The sequence below is a fragment of the Apodemus sylvaticus genome, chromosome 2, assembly GCF_947179515.1.
Source record: "Apodemus sylvaticus chromosome 2, mApoSyl1.1, whole genome shotgun sequence".
In the NCBI taxonomy this organism is placed as follows: domain Eukaryota; kingdom Metazoa; phylum Chordata; class Mammalia; order Rodentia; family Muridae; genus Apodemus; species Apodemus sylvaticus.
This window is the reverse complement of record NC_067473.1, coordinates 144,969,278-144,984,872: the sequence shown is the minus strand read 5'-3', so window position 1 is coordinate 144,984,872 and position 15,595 is coordinate 144,969,278. Positions and strand designations below refer to the sequence as shown.

The following is a 15,595-nucleotide window of genomic DNA, read 5'->3' as shown; positions in this document are numbered from 1 at the left end:
TGAAGACTGTGAAAGATTCCAGTAGTAGTGATGGGGGGAGTCCTTAGCATCTCCAGCCATCGACATGTTGGAGGTGAGAAGGGAGGCTTACTGAGAGGCCTGCTATGTCCATCTGAGGAGCAGGCTTTATCCCTGGGGCACTGGAGGCTCTCCCCTACCTGACATCTATGAGCCACCAAAGGTGGCAGGGGACAGATGGCTTCCCCAGAGAAGAGGCATAGGATCCAGCAGGGCCATCCAGTCCTTATTTTTGTCCTTAGGCAAAAGTGGAAGAGTCAGGGTAGAAAGGAACTGTTGGTTCTGCTTGGATTGCTAACCCAGTGCCACTCGGCTCTGGCCTCTAACATACTCCTACTTTCCTTCCCCACTGTTCTAGTTTCAAAGGATTCTTATGTCAGGCAAAGCCTCACACATAAATAGAATTCTCTATAGTTACAGTCCAGCTAGCTTTCCTCAGGGCACACCTGACACATCTGTGGATGGGCTTTGGATGCTGAGAAGGGTGAACATGGCCTAACACACCTCCTGAGCAGCCACAGGAATCCTTCACTCCCTGGGGATCCACAGGCTGCAGATAAACGGGGGCGGGGCAGAGGCCCCAGGCTGTTCCCTCAGGTCAGTCTCGCCCTCACTGCTGACCTCGCCCTCACTGCCGACCAGCACTCCTGACTGCTCTCCAGCTTTGGACATGGGCAGGGGAGTATCCTGCCTTCTGAAGCAAGACACTTACAGACAACTGTTAGGGAGCTCATCCTGGAAGCTGAAAGGGAGAGAGGAGTCTGTGTGCAGGACAGGCCGTTCCTGAATACTGCCACAGCCCGAGACCAGCTGCCAGCTGCCAAAGTCTGTGGAGAGAGAGGATCCGGGCAGGGGATGGTCCACTGATCTGGGGCAGAGAGAAGAGAGGGAGATGATGTAGTCAGTCAGATGCCTGACAGGGGTGCCCTGGGGAAGGGTGGGCAACACAATGGCCCTGTACTCCGGCTGTTCTGATAGAGCAGCTGAAAGTCAATTTCTTTCTCCAAAAGAGCAAACAAAACTGGGTAAGGAGTGACTGAGAGTGAAGACTGTGCGGTGTGCTGGGCTGCGAGGAGTGCTTTGTACAGATACAGAAGCCAAAGACCAAGAGCAACACAGGGCACCAAGAGGTTTCCAGACCCAATCCTGGGGCAGAGAGTCTTTCCTGGAGGCAGCTGCAGGGAAGCAGTGTCTCAACAGCAGCTGTCAGGGAGATTAGGCTGGCTGGGCCCAAGGGCAGTCATTCCCTCTGTGACATGCATCTGTGCTGCGTGGAACCCAGGGCCACTGAGATCTTATCAGAAGGGAGGACAAGCCTTTTGGAGACTGTGGAGGGGGGTGACCTAGATGGAAGAGTGAGCAGACAGAGCCTGAGGTCCCCTTCTTTTGCAGCTCCTTCCAGGAGCCAGAGTTTGTATTCAAGAGTGCCACAGAACACATCCACTGCTATGCCCGGAGGGGAGGATGAGTCAACTCAGGCTGCATACTGACAGCTTCATCAGGCCTCTTCTGACAAGAGGGAGGTGCGGAGTTGGGGAGGGAGCTGTGCTGCTACCTCCTCCTGACTCAGGCTAAGCTCTCTCTCCTCTGTCCTGGACAGCAGCTGACCTGTGGGCGTCTGGGAAGCTGCAAGTCAGTCTCTGGCATCAAGCCCAGAACTCAGAACATAGCCCAGGCTGGCCTCAAATTTGAGCAGTGCTCCTGTCTTTGCCTCTCAGGTGCTAGGATTGACCTTTTATAGTTTAACTCAAGAATAGCAAAACAGCTCCCACAAGGATCCAGAAACAGGGCTAGAGTATAAACAGTGGTGGGCTAGGAAGCAGGGGCAAAATACTTTACCTTACTTAGCTGCTGCCATCAGTGGATCCTGAGGTGACAACACTTCCCCCCTTCCTCACATTATTTAGCCATTTTTTTTTTTTAAATTTCACACACATTGGTGTTTTGACTGCATGTCTGTGTGAGGTTATCTGATTCCCTGGAACTGGAGTTAGACAGTTGTGAGCTGTCATGTAGGTGTTGGGAATTGAACCCAGGTCCTCTGGAAGATCAACCAGTGTTCTTAACCACTGAGCCATTTCTCCAGTCTCTGATTGGCCAATCTTATTGTCAAGCACCTGTGACCTAAGTCCAGCTCTGCTGATCTGTATGAAAGAGGCCTGCAGCAAACTATGTAGTCCAAATTCACTTTGAATTTGTAGCAATCCTCCTACCTCAGATTCCCACCATACCAATATACAAAGAGTTTCATTTTTAGATCACATTTATGTGTGTTTATGTAATTTATGCATGCCATAGTGGATGTCAGGAGACAGCTTGCAGGAGTTGCTTCTCTCTCTCCTACATGTGGATCCTTGGGATTGAACTTAGATCACTAGGCTGGGTGCCATCTCATAGGTCTTAGGAGGGTTTCTGAACTCAGGTTTGACTACATGCAGGTTTGTCCTCAACTAGCAGAACCTTGAGAGAGGGGAAACAAATAGCTTTTCACATTAAAGGCTGCTGTAGCTGGAATGCGGGCAACACTGGGTTTTGACATCCATCACTGTGATGAGCCTCGGCTGAGTGTGATGCCTTTAGAGATGAGAACAGGACATGGTCTACTACCCGATAGACACCACGAGGGGGCATCAAGGCAGCCTTCCTAGTTTCTAGATAGGTAACCTCAGACCTGTGAATCAGAGCCAGCCTCCTGAGAGAGGCCTGCCCTGGGTGCTCTGGCTATGTGCGCCTGTAGCCACTACAAGCCTCCAGGGGCACAGGCTGGCTCCTCAGTCTCCACAGCCCATTTGATGGGCAGACTCTTCTCCCATTTTTAGCAGCTTCTGGAGAAACAGCTTCTAAGACTCAAAAAGGAGATTAGAGAGTCAGGGTAGAGCACCTGAGCAGAGGAAGCTGGGAGGATGGGACATTCCTGGACAAGGAATGTAAGGAAGTTTCTCACGCCCCAAACCTGGATGCTCGCCCAGGGAGTCCCAGCCAGGGAATGTGTTACTGCCTAGTTCCCCCTAAGTACTCTCGTCCCCTGGGGTAGTCAATTTCTTTTGCTTTCAGAGGCAATACCAAGTAAGAGCACAACAAGAGGGTATCCTTCTTATTGGGCAGAAAACAGCTTTTAGAAATTCTTATCTGAGGTCAAGTCAAAGACTAGGTTATGTAAAATAACCATTCAGTTCTTGCATTTGACAGACACTTAATACATGGATTACAGCAGAGACAAAAGGTGTCTTTCTGGAGGGACCTGTACCTGTATCCGAGATGGAAGACCTGTACTGTGTAGTAAGCTCAGTATTTGGGTTACCTTCACCAGCTTTAGCAAGGCCCCAGCCCAGCACCCTGGGCTCCTTCACAAGTGTCAACAAAGCCAGCAAAGAAAGAAGTTTTGCCTCTTGCTCAAGCACCAGAAAGAACACAATCAAGCATCCCTTAAACTCAAGTTGTGGAGCTTTGTCCTAGACTGGGGGCCTGGATGACCTAAGCCTCTGCACAGGATGGTGGCTTCTTGTCAATACTTTAGTCTTGTAGCTGGCCCCAGCCAATGCCCAGTCTCCCTACCTCCTGGCAGACACCTGGCTAAGAGCAGTTACAGCCAGGGGGCTTTTAGCTTCTAGTTTCTGTACTGAAACCCAAAATATATGGATACAAAGAGTACTGGCTTAATCCAGGCAAGAATAAATGTGGGTGAGGCATCAGGCCTGGCCTTTTACCAGCTGCCCAGTGTCCTGACATGTCTAGCAGATAAATGATTGATAAGAACAGATCCTAAAACAAAACCGAACAGTCACAGTTTCTGACCATTTGTGGAAAGAACAGATATCATGCCAGGCATGGCAGATACCTTACTTCATTACTCCCATTTTACCCTAATTTACAGGGCTCAGGGGGTCACTGTTCCTGTTTAAGAATGGGGTGAAAGAAAACTGAGCTCACAGGGAACTGATTTCCCCCAAGTTGCACTGCTGGGAAGGCTAAAGCTGTGGCTGAAATCAGGTCTGGCTCAAGCCCATTCTAGTCAATTTTCCTTAAAAACAAAACCAAAAGAAGACAGGGGCTTGAGCCTAGAGAGATGGCTCAGTGGTTAAGAGCCATCTTCTGGCATCTTCTGATTGCTCTTCCAGAGGTACTGAGTTCAAGTCCCAGCAACCACATAGTAGCTCACAACCATCTGTAATGGGATCTGATACCCCCTTCTGCTGTGTCTGAAGACAGCGACAGTATTTTCATATATATAAAATAAATAAATAACTCTTAAGAGAGACAGGGGCTGACCTTGAAGTTCTGGTTAGCCTACTCACTATGTAGACTAGACTGACTTCAGATAGTCTACTGCCTCAGCTTCCCTAGTGCTGGGATTAAAGTTGTACACCACCACTGCTGGCTGATTTTCCTTCTTAATATGAGGAAGGCTAGCTCATGAAGGTCTTTTAAGTGTGACTGGAAGAAGAGGCCTTCATGAGAGCCTTCTGTGTGAGAGAGGAAAGCAAGGGGCGTCTCAGGAGCTGCTAGAGGAGGAGCATCGAGGAGCCACGGGGAAACAGGGTTGGGACCCAGATTAAGACTATACCTGAGGTACCTTTTCTCCTCTTGGCTCTTCAGTTTCCCTTATTGCTTTCTCAAAGTATCTCAACTAATCATGCTGTCATAGAATATCTGAAAGTTGCTTCCTGTCTGAAGAATCTGATTACTGACTAGAATAAGGAAAGCCATTCACCAGGTGGCAAATGACGTGAAGGAACATCTGAGACAGGTCCTAGACCTTGAGGGCCTGCATGTTACCAGATGCAGACTCATCCTCTTGACACCAATCATAAAGGCAACTTGGGATGCGTCTCAAGGATGACCCCATGGCCTCTGCCCAAGAACCTGGGAGGGGACTCTAACTAAACTGGCCTTTAACTTTTTACATTTGAGCATGTCAGTCAGCAGAGCAAGGGCCCCTACGTTCCTACATAGCTCATGGAGGAGTCTTGGGGCTCAGTCTTGGTCTCTCCAGCTGGGACTGCCTTAGGTATGTTAGCACCCATGTTAGGACTGGAGCAGGTCAGCAACTGTGTGGTGCAGAGAGCAGCCAGTCCTCTCTGCTATATAAAGACAGCCTTGAGCAGAGCTCACTGCTTTATAACGAGCAGGTGGCAGTGCCCGGGGAAGCAGCTAACTGGGCAGCAGAGGTTAGCTCCTGTGTTGCTACTTAGCTATTCCACCAGGCTGTTGGGTGTCCCTCAGCCAAGTTCATCTGCTCTTCAGGCAGCCTGGCAGCAAGCTGGGCTCAGTGGTGGCACCATCCTCCTTGGTCATGGACAGCACGGTGCCAGAACCCCTACCCTCACTCCTAAAGAGAGAAGAGCAATGACTAAGGCCATGCAAAGGTGGGGTAGGGTGACTTCCTAGTTAAGGCTAAAGTAGACATGTATAATCAGAGCCCTGTGGCTGATAATACAATGGCAGTCAAAAGCCCAAAATTCACTGTCTTCCCAAGGAGAAATGTGGATCACAGCCTGGTAAGAATCAGCCCTCCACAGAACTTCCCTCCCCACTTGATGAGCCAAGCCTCAGATTCCTCTCATGGGGCCCAGCTTAAAGGAAGACAAGTTTAGAGGACGTGGAGCACCCGAGACTCAGCACACTCACATCAGCAGTGACTGTGCAGGCAGACAGCTTTCCTAAAGGGGTGTGTTCCACACACAGCTGCCTGAAGACCTGATTGGCTACTGTTACCTAAGAGGTAGAGGAGCTAATGACGGGATCCCTCAGGCACTTTAAGATAAAAGAGACTAAATTAAATTTAATGTTAATGGAAATTCATAATTAGAATGCTCCAAATCAGAATAGTGTAGTCTTTCAAACCTCTGGCAGCAGATACCCGATTGAGAACTGCGTTGCCTGGCTAGCTGGTCTAGCTCTGGTCAGATGCTCGCAGAAGATGCTGCTCTCACACCTGCCCCACACACTATCTGCCCACCCCCCATTTAAGTCCATATTATCTTTGGCCTGGCCTTGGGGTATAGGGCTTTGAGGTTGGAGGTGGACCCCCAATACTCCTCAGCCTCACAGAGAGAGGACCTTTGTGGCCATTCTGGACATAGGAATACTGACAGGTCAACATGGGAGTTATCTACAGTTGGGGCAAGGCTTAGATGGCAAGTAGAACCTTCCCAGTTACTCAGTGGTGCTATGCAGGCAGAAAAGGAGGCAGGGACCATGAGCAAGAGCCTCAGCTCTGACAGCAAGAGTCTTATAGTCCCACTACAACCCATAGCAACCCTCAGGACAGCCGGTGCAGATGAGGGGTCACAGCAACAGGCATGCCTGGCAGCCCTACGTGGAGGATGTGAGCAGACACAGGCAATGTGGCTGTCTGCCTGGCCCTGGCTCTATTTAAGTCACAGCCACCAAGTCTCCAATGGGCTATAGTCTTGGCTTAACAAATACATCAGGGTTTGCAGATGGCACTGAGATGAAGGGCTCACCTGTAGGTAGGGCATACAGGCCACCTCTGGCCAGAGCAGCTGGCATCAAGCTTGCCCACCACTCATCCGCTCTGCCTCCCTGAAGAAGATGCTTTGGCTCCTTTTACTCCATGGTCTCCTACTGGCCAGTGAGTGAAGGAGGGTACCAGGAATTTTAACCTTTTAACAGGCCTGCTACCAAGGAGGACACTGAGTCAGGAAGCTATGGACACATGGCAAAGCTGGGATCAAGTCTAAGCGGGATTCCAGAGTTCATGGTCCATTTAGCTGATCCTTCGGTGGCCTCACTATGGCCACCTGCTCCGTTGATGCTTTTCAATATATATTGAGTTGCTGTGGTTTTCCACAGCCACACAACTTGTTGATCCCTTCTCTGTTGTAGCTTCTCTATCAGTGTGGACATGGGATGTGAGATATAATGAACCCGGAGTGTTCCAACACATCTTGATCTATCTACAATAGGTAGTCCAGAGGTCTGGGATCTTCCAAAGGTGACAAAGAGTGGCAGTCCTGACCATCATATTACAATGTTTGTGTACCCATGTACTCCACAGCATTCCAGGAAACAATTACAAATGTTTGTACAAATCAGTGAAGGCTCTGTGGTCCAACAGCAATCAATCCTTCAAAGGGTGGGTCTGCACCACTTCAATTCCTAAGTAGCTACCCATATCAAGGCATATACCAAGGAAATTCCGCTAGCTTAAATGTAGATACCCTACTTCTAACCTCGATAATGGAGGAAGGCCAGCCACACCCTTCAGCAGGCTCCTCATCCCTTGAGGTTCCTCACCTGGGTTTGGGGACCTCAAGAGGACTGCTACCCATCCTGAAAAAGGTGTCAGAATGGTTTGAGGATGAAGAGCTAGAAGACTTGGCTTCAGTGAGCCCGTGGTGTGAAGGCAGGCGGTCCTCAGAGGGCTGCGGCCGGCTCCAGAGCACACTCTGTGGGGAGGATGAGTGACTCTTCCTCCTGTGGCAGAAGAGCAAGGCTGTCACAGCTGGACCCCAGAGTCACTCTGTGTGTGGGGAAAATGTCATACACAGTAGGCACAAATCCTTGGCCCTCTCCCAGGCTAAGGGCCATAAGCAACAAGGGCTGGGACTTTAACTGAGAAGCTACGACAGTCAAATGCACTGGCCCATTAGCCTCAGATCATTCGAGAACACTGTTCTTAGTGGTACAGTAACTGCTCCATTCCCTCACAAATGCTACACAAACTCTGCCATGTCTAAGGAGGAAGACAAAGGCCCCAGAGCTCGCTACATCTCAGTGGGAGGACCCTCAAGGCGGGTCCCTTACCGTCATATACCCACCTTTTGTTTTAAGATGGCCCCACACGTCCTGGCACATTGGACAGGTACTCTTCCCTCCCCCATTTCATTGCTGCTCCTTGGTCACACTGGGAGCACCAGCCCTTTATGTTCCTGGGCCACCATGCAGTGTCCCTCACCAACCAGATGGCTGGGCTCTGAGGCCCAGTACTGACAGCAGGGGATGAAGCTATATTCTCAAGCCTTCTGTCAGAGCCCCCTTTGTTCCTGCGGCTACAGCCTGGCTCCCTAGGGCTGGTGGCCTTGGGTCACAGCTGTGAGTTCACTCTATCTCAGTCTGGCCCCTCACCAAGCTGCCTGAGTTGGTGCTCCTGCCGGGACGAGCTCTACAGTCTCATAGCTGAAGCTCCCCACAGCTCCTGGTGAGTGCTCCAAGACCAGGGAGAAGTCGCTGCTGAGGCTGGTTGTGCTGCCTCGGTCTCTGTGCCCTGAAAGCAGAGGGCAGTCAGCAGGCCAACATCCCCACGACCACCCAGCCCACCACCCATCTCCCATCGTGTCCACACTCTATGGCCAGCCAGACAAGCTTCTAGCATAGTTCCCAGTGTGGTCTATACTCAGCTATGGTGAAGAGGTAAAGCCTGCTAGGGGACAGGACTCACTCAACATGCAGATATCTTCCACAGTGAAGCCTGCATCCCGAGTTGGCAAACTCTTCCTCCTAGAATGACAACCCCAAGCAGGATAATTCATCTGCAGCTGGAGTTTTCTCTGTTCTTTCCTCATGACTTTGCCCAGCCTAAACAAGAGTTCCAAATCCTAGCACCTCATGGAATGGGCCTACCAACAGCGTCTGCCAAGCAGCAGGCCTCCTTCCAGGAACTACCAGTTTGACTGTGCCGGCCACATGTGCCAGACTGAAGTCAACACAGCCCGCTTTTCCTTACCATCTTGGCTATTTGTGACACAACTATGGCCCAACAAGTGGCAAATTTAGGTAAAGAAGACAAGTCAACTCGCAGGATCCATGTTCTCACTGGAGTTTCCGAGCAACTGCGGGACATACTGTTGTCCAGGCTGGAAGCAGATTTCTGCTCCACTGTGCAGATGACCAGGCTCGTTTTGAACTCTAAGATCTGCCTTCCAAATTCTGGAACTAACAGTGTGCACCACAATACCCAGCTGAGGATGGTTCAGTTTCTCTAGGGCCATAGTCTGCGTTTTTTCTTTTTTTATGGAACCAAAGCTTGAGCTCAGGGCCTGGAACATCGCAGGCAGCACTCTATCTACTACAGAGCTACGTCTCCACCCCGATGGCCTACTACAGGGCTCAAGTGGTGAGGAGTGGCAAGCCCTCCTGGCCACAGGCGTGGCTCTTCCTCTAGACACTGCGCTCTAGTGGCAGGGTTGGGACAGTGCCCCACACTGTGTGGAGGAGTGCCCCTGAGTGCCTTTGCTCCCTCATCTTACCTCTGGGTCTTCAGGCAGAACTCTTCGGAGGTGATATGCTTCAAAAAATTGAAGCAAAAGAAGAAAATCTGAAGGAGAAAAAGCCGAGACAGTGAGAAGCTAGCCTTCCCCGTGGGAAGACAGACGAGAGAACACGCACAAGAGCGCTGCTGGCTGCTCTGGCTAAGGCCTCTTTAGGGGCGTGACCTTCTTTGGGGACCCTGCTAGATCTTGGTTTATTACTGATGTGGGTGATACAGAGGGTTGGCTCCTCAGCAGGGTTAGGCAGGTGCCCCTGAGCTGGGCGTAGGGAAGAAGTAATGTGCTGCTTTTCTGAGAACACAGCGGTCCAATGCAAGGCCTTCAAGTCTTCAACACACACACTCTCAACTTTCACAATGAAAACAACAGCAGTTCCCACTTCCATGTAAGAGCTCAGGGAGAGCTACTGACAGGAAAGGACAGCTGGGAGGGAGAGTAGCTGGGGCAAGGGGATCAATGGAGAAGGCAGGACAGAAGAGGAAATGCATTCCATGGGGAGGGATGCACCAGATACAGGATCAGAACTGGCATGGCAGCCGTGGTCTGGCTGAGCCTACTATGCTCTGGAACTGTTGGGGCCCAGGTCTTCACTGTGAAGTGGATATAGGCAGGAGACTGACTCTGGCAGCAAACCCATTCCCATGAGCAAATCCCAGCCAGTGCCCTAGTCCAGTGGCCTCTAGAAACATACCAGAGGCTTTGGCTTATTTAAGCTGCCCAAGAGACTATATACCACCCCAGTGATCTCAAAAAGGTGCAACCCATGAGACTCAGGGAATCACCCATACATTCCCACAGGGCCCTGTAAGATTCGCTCAAAAAAATAAAGGCAGAGAGTTGCTCAGATCTGGTCAGTAGGAAATTCTGCATTACATAAAATGACACAGATCTTTCATCAGACTCTTGAGCCTTTTAATGTGCTAATGCATCCTGGGAACCTCAAAGCTAGAAGACAGGCTAAAGAGGCACTTCCCAGCTGTTTTTAGCTTGCTATATTACAGAGGTGTCTGTAGTTTGGAGAGGTAAAAGCCCCAGCCCTCCAGAGTCCCAGAGACCTATGCATACACAGAGGGACCTGAAGGGTGGGACTCAGAGCCCAGTCCTCTCAGCCTCATTTTTGCCCTTATTCTCTGAAGGGAGCATGTGGCTTGCTCTGAGGAAAGAGGGAGATGGCGTAGAGGACAGACTGTCCTAAAGGACCAGCACATCTCCAAAGAGGCCTTCCGCCCAGATTTCAATGCCAAAGGCTCTGCCTCTGGCAGAGTTCATGGGGCCTCTGAGGAGCAGGCTTGTGAGCTCTGCAGAGGGATGGAGGCAGAAGTGCTCAGAGAGATTTGGAAGGGAGATGAGCAGCTCGGCAGAAGCAACAAAAGAAAGCTGGAGATAAGGCGCCCAAGAAGGAAGCAAGCTCAGGAGCGGGAGGTAGAGAAGGATGCTTCTGGCCACTGGGGGTGGGCAGAGAGAACCAACACTGTCATGATAGGCATCTGCGTCTCTCAGTGAGAGACCAGACTCAAGGTGAAGCACGCTGCTCAAGGTCACCTAGTAAGCAGGACCAGTAGAGACATACTGAAGCCAAACTTAAGATCTGACGCTGGGGGACTAGAAGCAGGCAAGGACATGCAAAGGGCAGAGAGGAGAGAGGAGGCAAGGCAGAAGAGGCAGAGGACTCTGACTACACTGAGAAGAAAGGACAAGGAGGACCTGGAGGCAGCCTACAAATGAGAAGCAGGCAGAACCCTGGGAAAGGGAAGGACTCTGAGTGTGTCAGGACTGAAGAGAGAGCACTCCATGCTTCAGCTCTGAGCATGGAGTCATGGAAAACAACTTGTACACTGGTTCCAGAGCCAAGTGCAGAAAGAAAATTAGCCTAAAATGATCATAGCAGCTGTGACCAGAACTTTCTCTGTGGTACAAAGGGAGCCCGAAGTCCACACAAGGGGTCTGTGCTCTTGCTTTTCCCACCACACTGCCTGAGAGAGAGGATGGTACACTCGTCCATGTATCCCGGGTGGAGAAACTGCCTTCACAGCATGGCAAACAGAATGGCTGTCCTGTCTTAAGGTGTAGTACGTGTCTATGCGGGGGTGGGGGTGGGGGTGGGGGTGGGATGGGGGTGGGGGGTGTACTTACCTCCTCTCCTTTGCTGAGCCGATCTACCAACATGTGTCTGAAAGGGAAGAGTGAGAGGGTTGAAGCACATCCAGGGCTGAGCAGGACACCTGACCCACAGACAGACACGTCTTTGGCACCAGTGCATCACACGAAGCCTGCCAACATCTTTGATCCTTTCCAGAGGGAGCCAACTTTTTCCCCCAGCTGTTTTCTCATCTCTGTTCCTCGTAAGAAAAGCTATACACCATGCACACCTCAAAGGCCAGTGTTCCTTGACAACTTACCCGAAGAGGAACCAGTCATAGGCCACAGTCAGGTAGAGGATCTCAGCAGGCTTCAGGGATGTGTGAATTAGCCCATCCTGGGAGAGACCAAGGGCGGCAAGGTGAGAAAGCTGCCTTCCTAGTACAGATCTCCTTGCTCCAGGAGCAAACCAAACCATAGACTGGGTGACACGACCACCCTTACCTACCCCACCCCCAACCAAGAACGGTGTTAAACGTGACATCTGCTGAATGTGCCCTCACGCCAAAGCGCCTCTGCACCTTGGAGACAGTTAAGTCACCAGAGGGTAGAACCTAGCAGGGTCACCGCATGCCCCGACCCCAGCTCGTCCATACTCACAGCCCACAAGGAAAGGCGTAGAAGAGAGATGAAGAGCGGGGTCCGATCCCAGCCGGAGATACAGTGTACCAGCAGCCCGCTGTCATCTAGTGTGGAACACGAGCACGGAATGAGAGAACCAGACAGGCTTCTGCGGAAAACCCTGTCTGAAAAAGGCCTCCAGCCTGGTGCAGACGGAGCCTCCAGGCCAGCTTAGTGTCCCTCTTCCCCAGGGACCTGTCCAAAGTTATTCCCCAATCTCACCCTAGAAATGAGTGGGTGGGAGCATCTGTCTTGGTTTCTAGTATCTTAGTTGAAGTTCTCTTTTTAATTGTATTTATTATAATCGTGTGTGTACAGAGAAGAGTGCACAGGTCGGAGAACAGCTTGTGGGGATCTGTTCTCTTCCACCAGTCCTGGGCTAGTACCCAATTCACTGGGCTTCTGCAGCACGTGTCTTTGGAAGCTCTCAGCATACTCCGGTAGAAAGCCAGCCCAAAGAATCTCTTTGGGGGATTCACAAAGAGGTGACCCCGCCTTCCTAGCCAGCATGTTGCAGGCTTGGGACACCAGGAGAGACTTACCATCTCTATTCATGATGAAAAGCAGCAGTTTCAGGTAGTTCTGTGTTTGTTGCACCAGGTCCCAACTCTGTTGAGCAAGACAGAAATGGGATTGAGAAATAAATATGACCAGGAATGGACATTTTAAATACTACAAAAACAAAACAAAAAACGCAACAACCAAACCACTGTCTGTGCATGGTGACAAGTGCCTGTGACCTCAGAACTCTTAGAAGGCAAGAAGAACATGAACTTGAGGCCAGTCTTGGCTACACACCAAGTATCAAAAGTATCAAAACAAATATGAATGCCAGCTAGGGTGTGGGTCAGGGGTAGAGCACACACTTTAAGAGAAGCTAGGTTCCGTTCTAGCACCAAAAATCTAACAAAAATGCTGCCAGGTGTGATGGTATGCCCTTGTAATCCAGTGCTTAGGAGGCCAGGAAGGAGGATCAGTAAAATTCAAGACCAACTTCAAATATGCCAGCCCGGGTATGAGACCCTATCTCAAACTAACAAATGGTGCCAAGCATGATTTTTTTGGGCAGCAGTTCCATAAAGCTCTTGACCTTAGGCTCTAGGCCTCAAACCCCTAATACATTGAGACTCATTCCTCAGTTCTAGGAGTTCTCCCTGCACCCTCCCTTAAGCAGTGCTCCGAGAGTGAAGAAACATCTTCAACAGGGGCTCTCAAGCAACCACATGCCAGTGGCTTCTCAGACCAGGGGCCCCGGGGTGGAGAGGGTTTCCAAACAGTCACTAGACACGAAGAGGCATTCCTTGATCTGCACCACACAAGGAAGCCAACACAAGGACAAACCTTCTCAATCACCCTTTCACTCGCATTTACTGCTATTTACTTCATGCTTTCTTTTGTCATCAGTGTTTAACTGTGTGTGTATGTGTGTGTGTGTGTGTATAAAACACACCCCTGTGGTTGAAGAGCACTGGTTAAGAGCACTGGCTGCTCTTACAGAGGATCAGGGTTCAATTTCCTGCACCCAAATCTGTAACGGCAGTTCTGAGGCGGCTCAAGGAAATCTGGTATCTTCTGGCCTCCTTGCATACTTGCACACAGTAGTGCACAGACATGCATGCAGGCAAAACATCCATGTGCATTAACAATTTAATTATTGTAACACTACATGCAATACTCCTGCCATGGCTTGTGTGTGAAGGCCAGAGGAGAACTTTTGGGGATCTCTCCTACCTTTGCATGGGTTCAGGGGATCAAACTCAGGTTGTGATAGGCTTGGCAACATCCATCTTTATCCAAGGAGCCATCTGCTGCCTCCTTTTTCTTTAGTGATTGTCATCCTATATTAGTCTACGTTAGTCTGAAACCCATGTTCTTTCTGCTTCTGCCTTCTTAGTGGTGGGATTATACAAACGTACCATGCCCAGCACTACACTGTCTTTTGATGAATAATGTACACAGTGTATTTTATTTTTTTAAATAAGAGGCTCCCTGGGTGGGAGTCAGGAAATACAAGCTAAGTGAGAGGCTAGACCAGGCACTATGGAGCAGTCCTCTCAGTCTCAATTCCACGGAGGGGCCTGACCCAGTTCTGCAGAGCTGATTTCCCCTGCTAGGGACAGCCTCTGTTCTCTGAGGACACAACTGCCTATCAGTGTTCGGGCTGTGCAGAGAGGGTGGCGCATGCCAACGAGAGAGCACTTCCCTGGGGGGAAGGGAACACGGCACCTGTAATTGCAATGGTTTTCCCAGGAATTTAAAGCAGACTCATTTACCTGACCCTCCCATGCCCCTCGAGAGTTCTGACCCATTTTCAGCAGCTCCAGAGACCTGCTGCAGCATTGTGCTAATAAAGCTATTAACAGCAGGAGCATGGGGGTCTCTTTACGCATCTGGCTCAACATGTAAGATACTCTATTGCCAAGAGATTTCCTCTGAGCTGGGATTCTGCAGAGTACAGGAGCCATATAGCAGAAGTCTCAGGTTAGGCTTGCTGTGAAGACAGCAGCAGCAAGGAAAGGGCAGGGACCAAGGCGGAGAGGGCTCTGCACCACAACAAGCAGTGCAGTTCTAAAGGAGACCTGTATCAGGAAGAGACTGCACGTTTCCAGGGCTGGTCCCAGCTACCTGTGGGGAGGACCACACTGGGGAGACCCAAAGCTACACAAGATGGGCTGAGGGACAGGTCTGGTACCACAAGACTCTAAGGTTTATAGGGGAGATGAGCAACAGTTAAGATCACCCAATGAGGTATAGCACTAGAGAATTTGGGACTCCAAAACTAACATGCAGAGACGACAGAGTGTACTCCTAGCCAAAGATGACATGAGGAGACTCAGTGAGACTGACTGGCTTGACTGCTTCAAGGACACATTCCACTGACATGCCATCCTGCCACCATCACATGCCTGGAATCACATCCCTGTCCATTCTCTAAACCAGCTAGCAGCAAGGGAAGGGCAGGGACCTTCCCAGTGAGCAGCCTGCTCCTCACGGACATGAAGGCACTCCAGCATGACTGCTCAGAGAATACTTACACTCAGGGATCCCAATGAGGCCTGGGATAGGGCTGCTGAGTCTCACTTCTAGGGAAAGTCTGCTCAAGGCCAGCGAGCCCAACTGCAGCCCCTTCCAGTACTCAGCAGAGCCCTTCCCCCACTCCCTCCCCAGAGGAAATTGTCTTAGCAGCACACACAGGCCCTCCTGTCACCTGAGGTGAGTAGCTCATCAAATCTAACTGGCACCTGCCGTAAGGAAAACAACTGGCTCCAGAGAGAACAGGAGGGCAGGTTAGGGTAGAGGCCATCTGAGAGCTCTGCACATAACACACTAAGGAGCTTGCAGGCTCCCGTTGGTCATTTAACCTGTGAAGCCATAGCCCAGGGTGCAGGACCCTAGAAGCCTACTCTTCAGATGCCAATGAATAGGATCAGCTCTTTTCCTCTCTAAGGGTCCTCTTACAGAAACATTTGTGCAGGGGGACAACGACATCTCCCTCCTGCATCTACTTATTCAGTTATTCAGTTGCCTGAGCATCTACGCTGTGATGAGCTAAATCACGATGGAGAGATGGTAGGATGGGGAAA

General features: G+C 50.5%; 1 protein-coding gene across 10 annotated transcripts in view; it reads right to left on the bottom strand.

Annotated features, from left to right (window-relative positions):
• Window positions 1-15,595, bottom strand: part of Mtmr14 (myotubularin related protein 14) — a 43,817-nt gene that overhangs the window by 2,856 nt on the left and 25,366 nt on the right. For 7 of the 10 annotated variants that reach the window (XM_052174508.1, XM_052174509.1, XM_052174514.1 and 4 more), the window contains 9 exons: window positions 12,554-12,620; window positions 11,991-12,076; window positions 11,651-11,727; window positions 11,385-11,421; window positions 9,231-9,298; window positions 8,423-8,481; window positions 8,110-8,248; window positions 7,279-7,458; window positions 731-886 (listed from right to left, as the gene is read on the bottom strand). In XM_052174508.1, the coding sequence (XP_052030468.1) occupies window positions 731-886; window positions 7,279-7,458; window positions 8,110-8,248; window positions 8,423-8,481; window positions 9,231-9,298; window positions 11,385-11,421; window positions 11,651-11,727; window positions 11,991-12,076; window positions 12,554-12,620 (869 nt within the window). The remainder of the gene's footprint in view (window positions 1-730; window positions 887-7,278; window positions 7,459-8,109; window positions 8,249-8,422; window positions 8,482-9,230; window positions 9,299-11,384; window positions 11,422-11,650; window positions 11,728-11,990; window positions 12,077-12,553; window positions 12,621-15,595) is intronic. The other 3 variants (XM_052174511.1, XM_052174510.1, XM_052174517.1) reach the window with 1 other exon arrangement.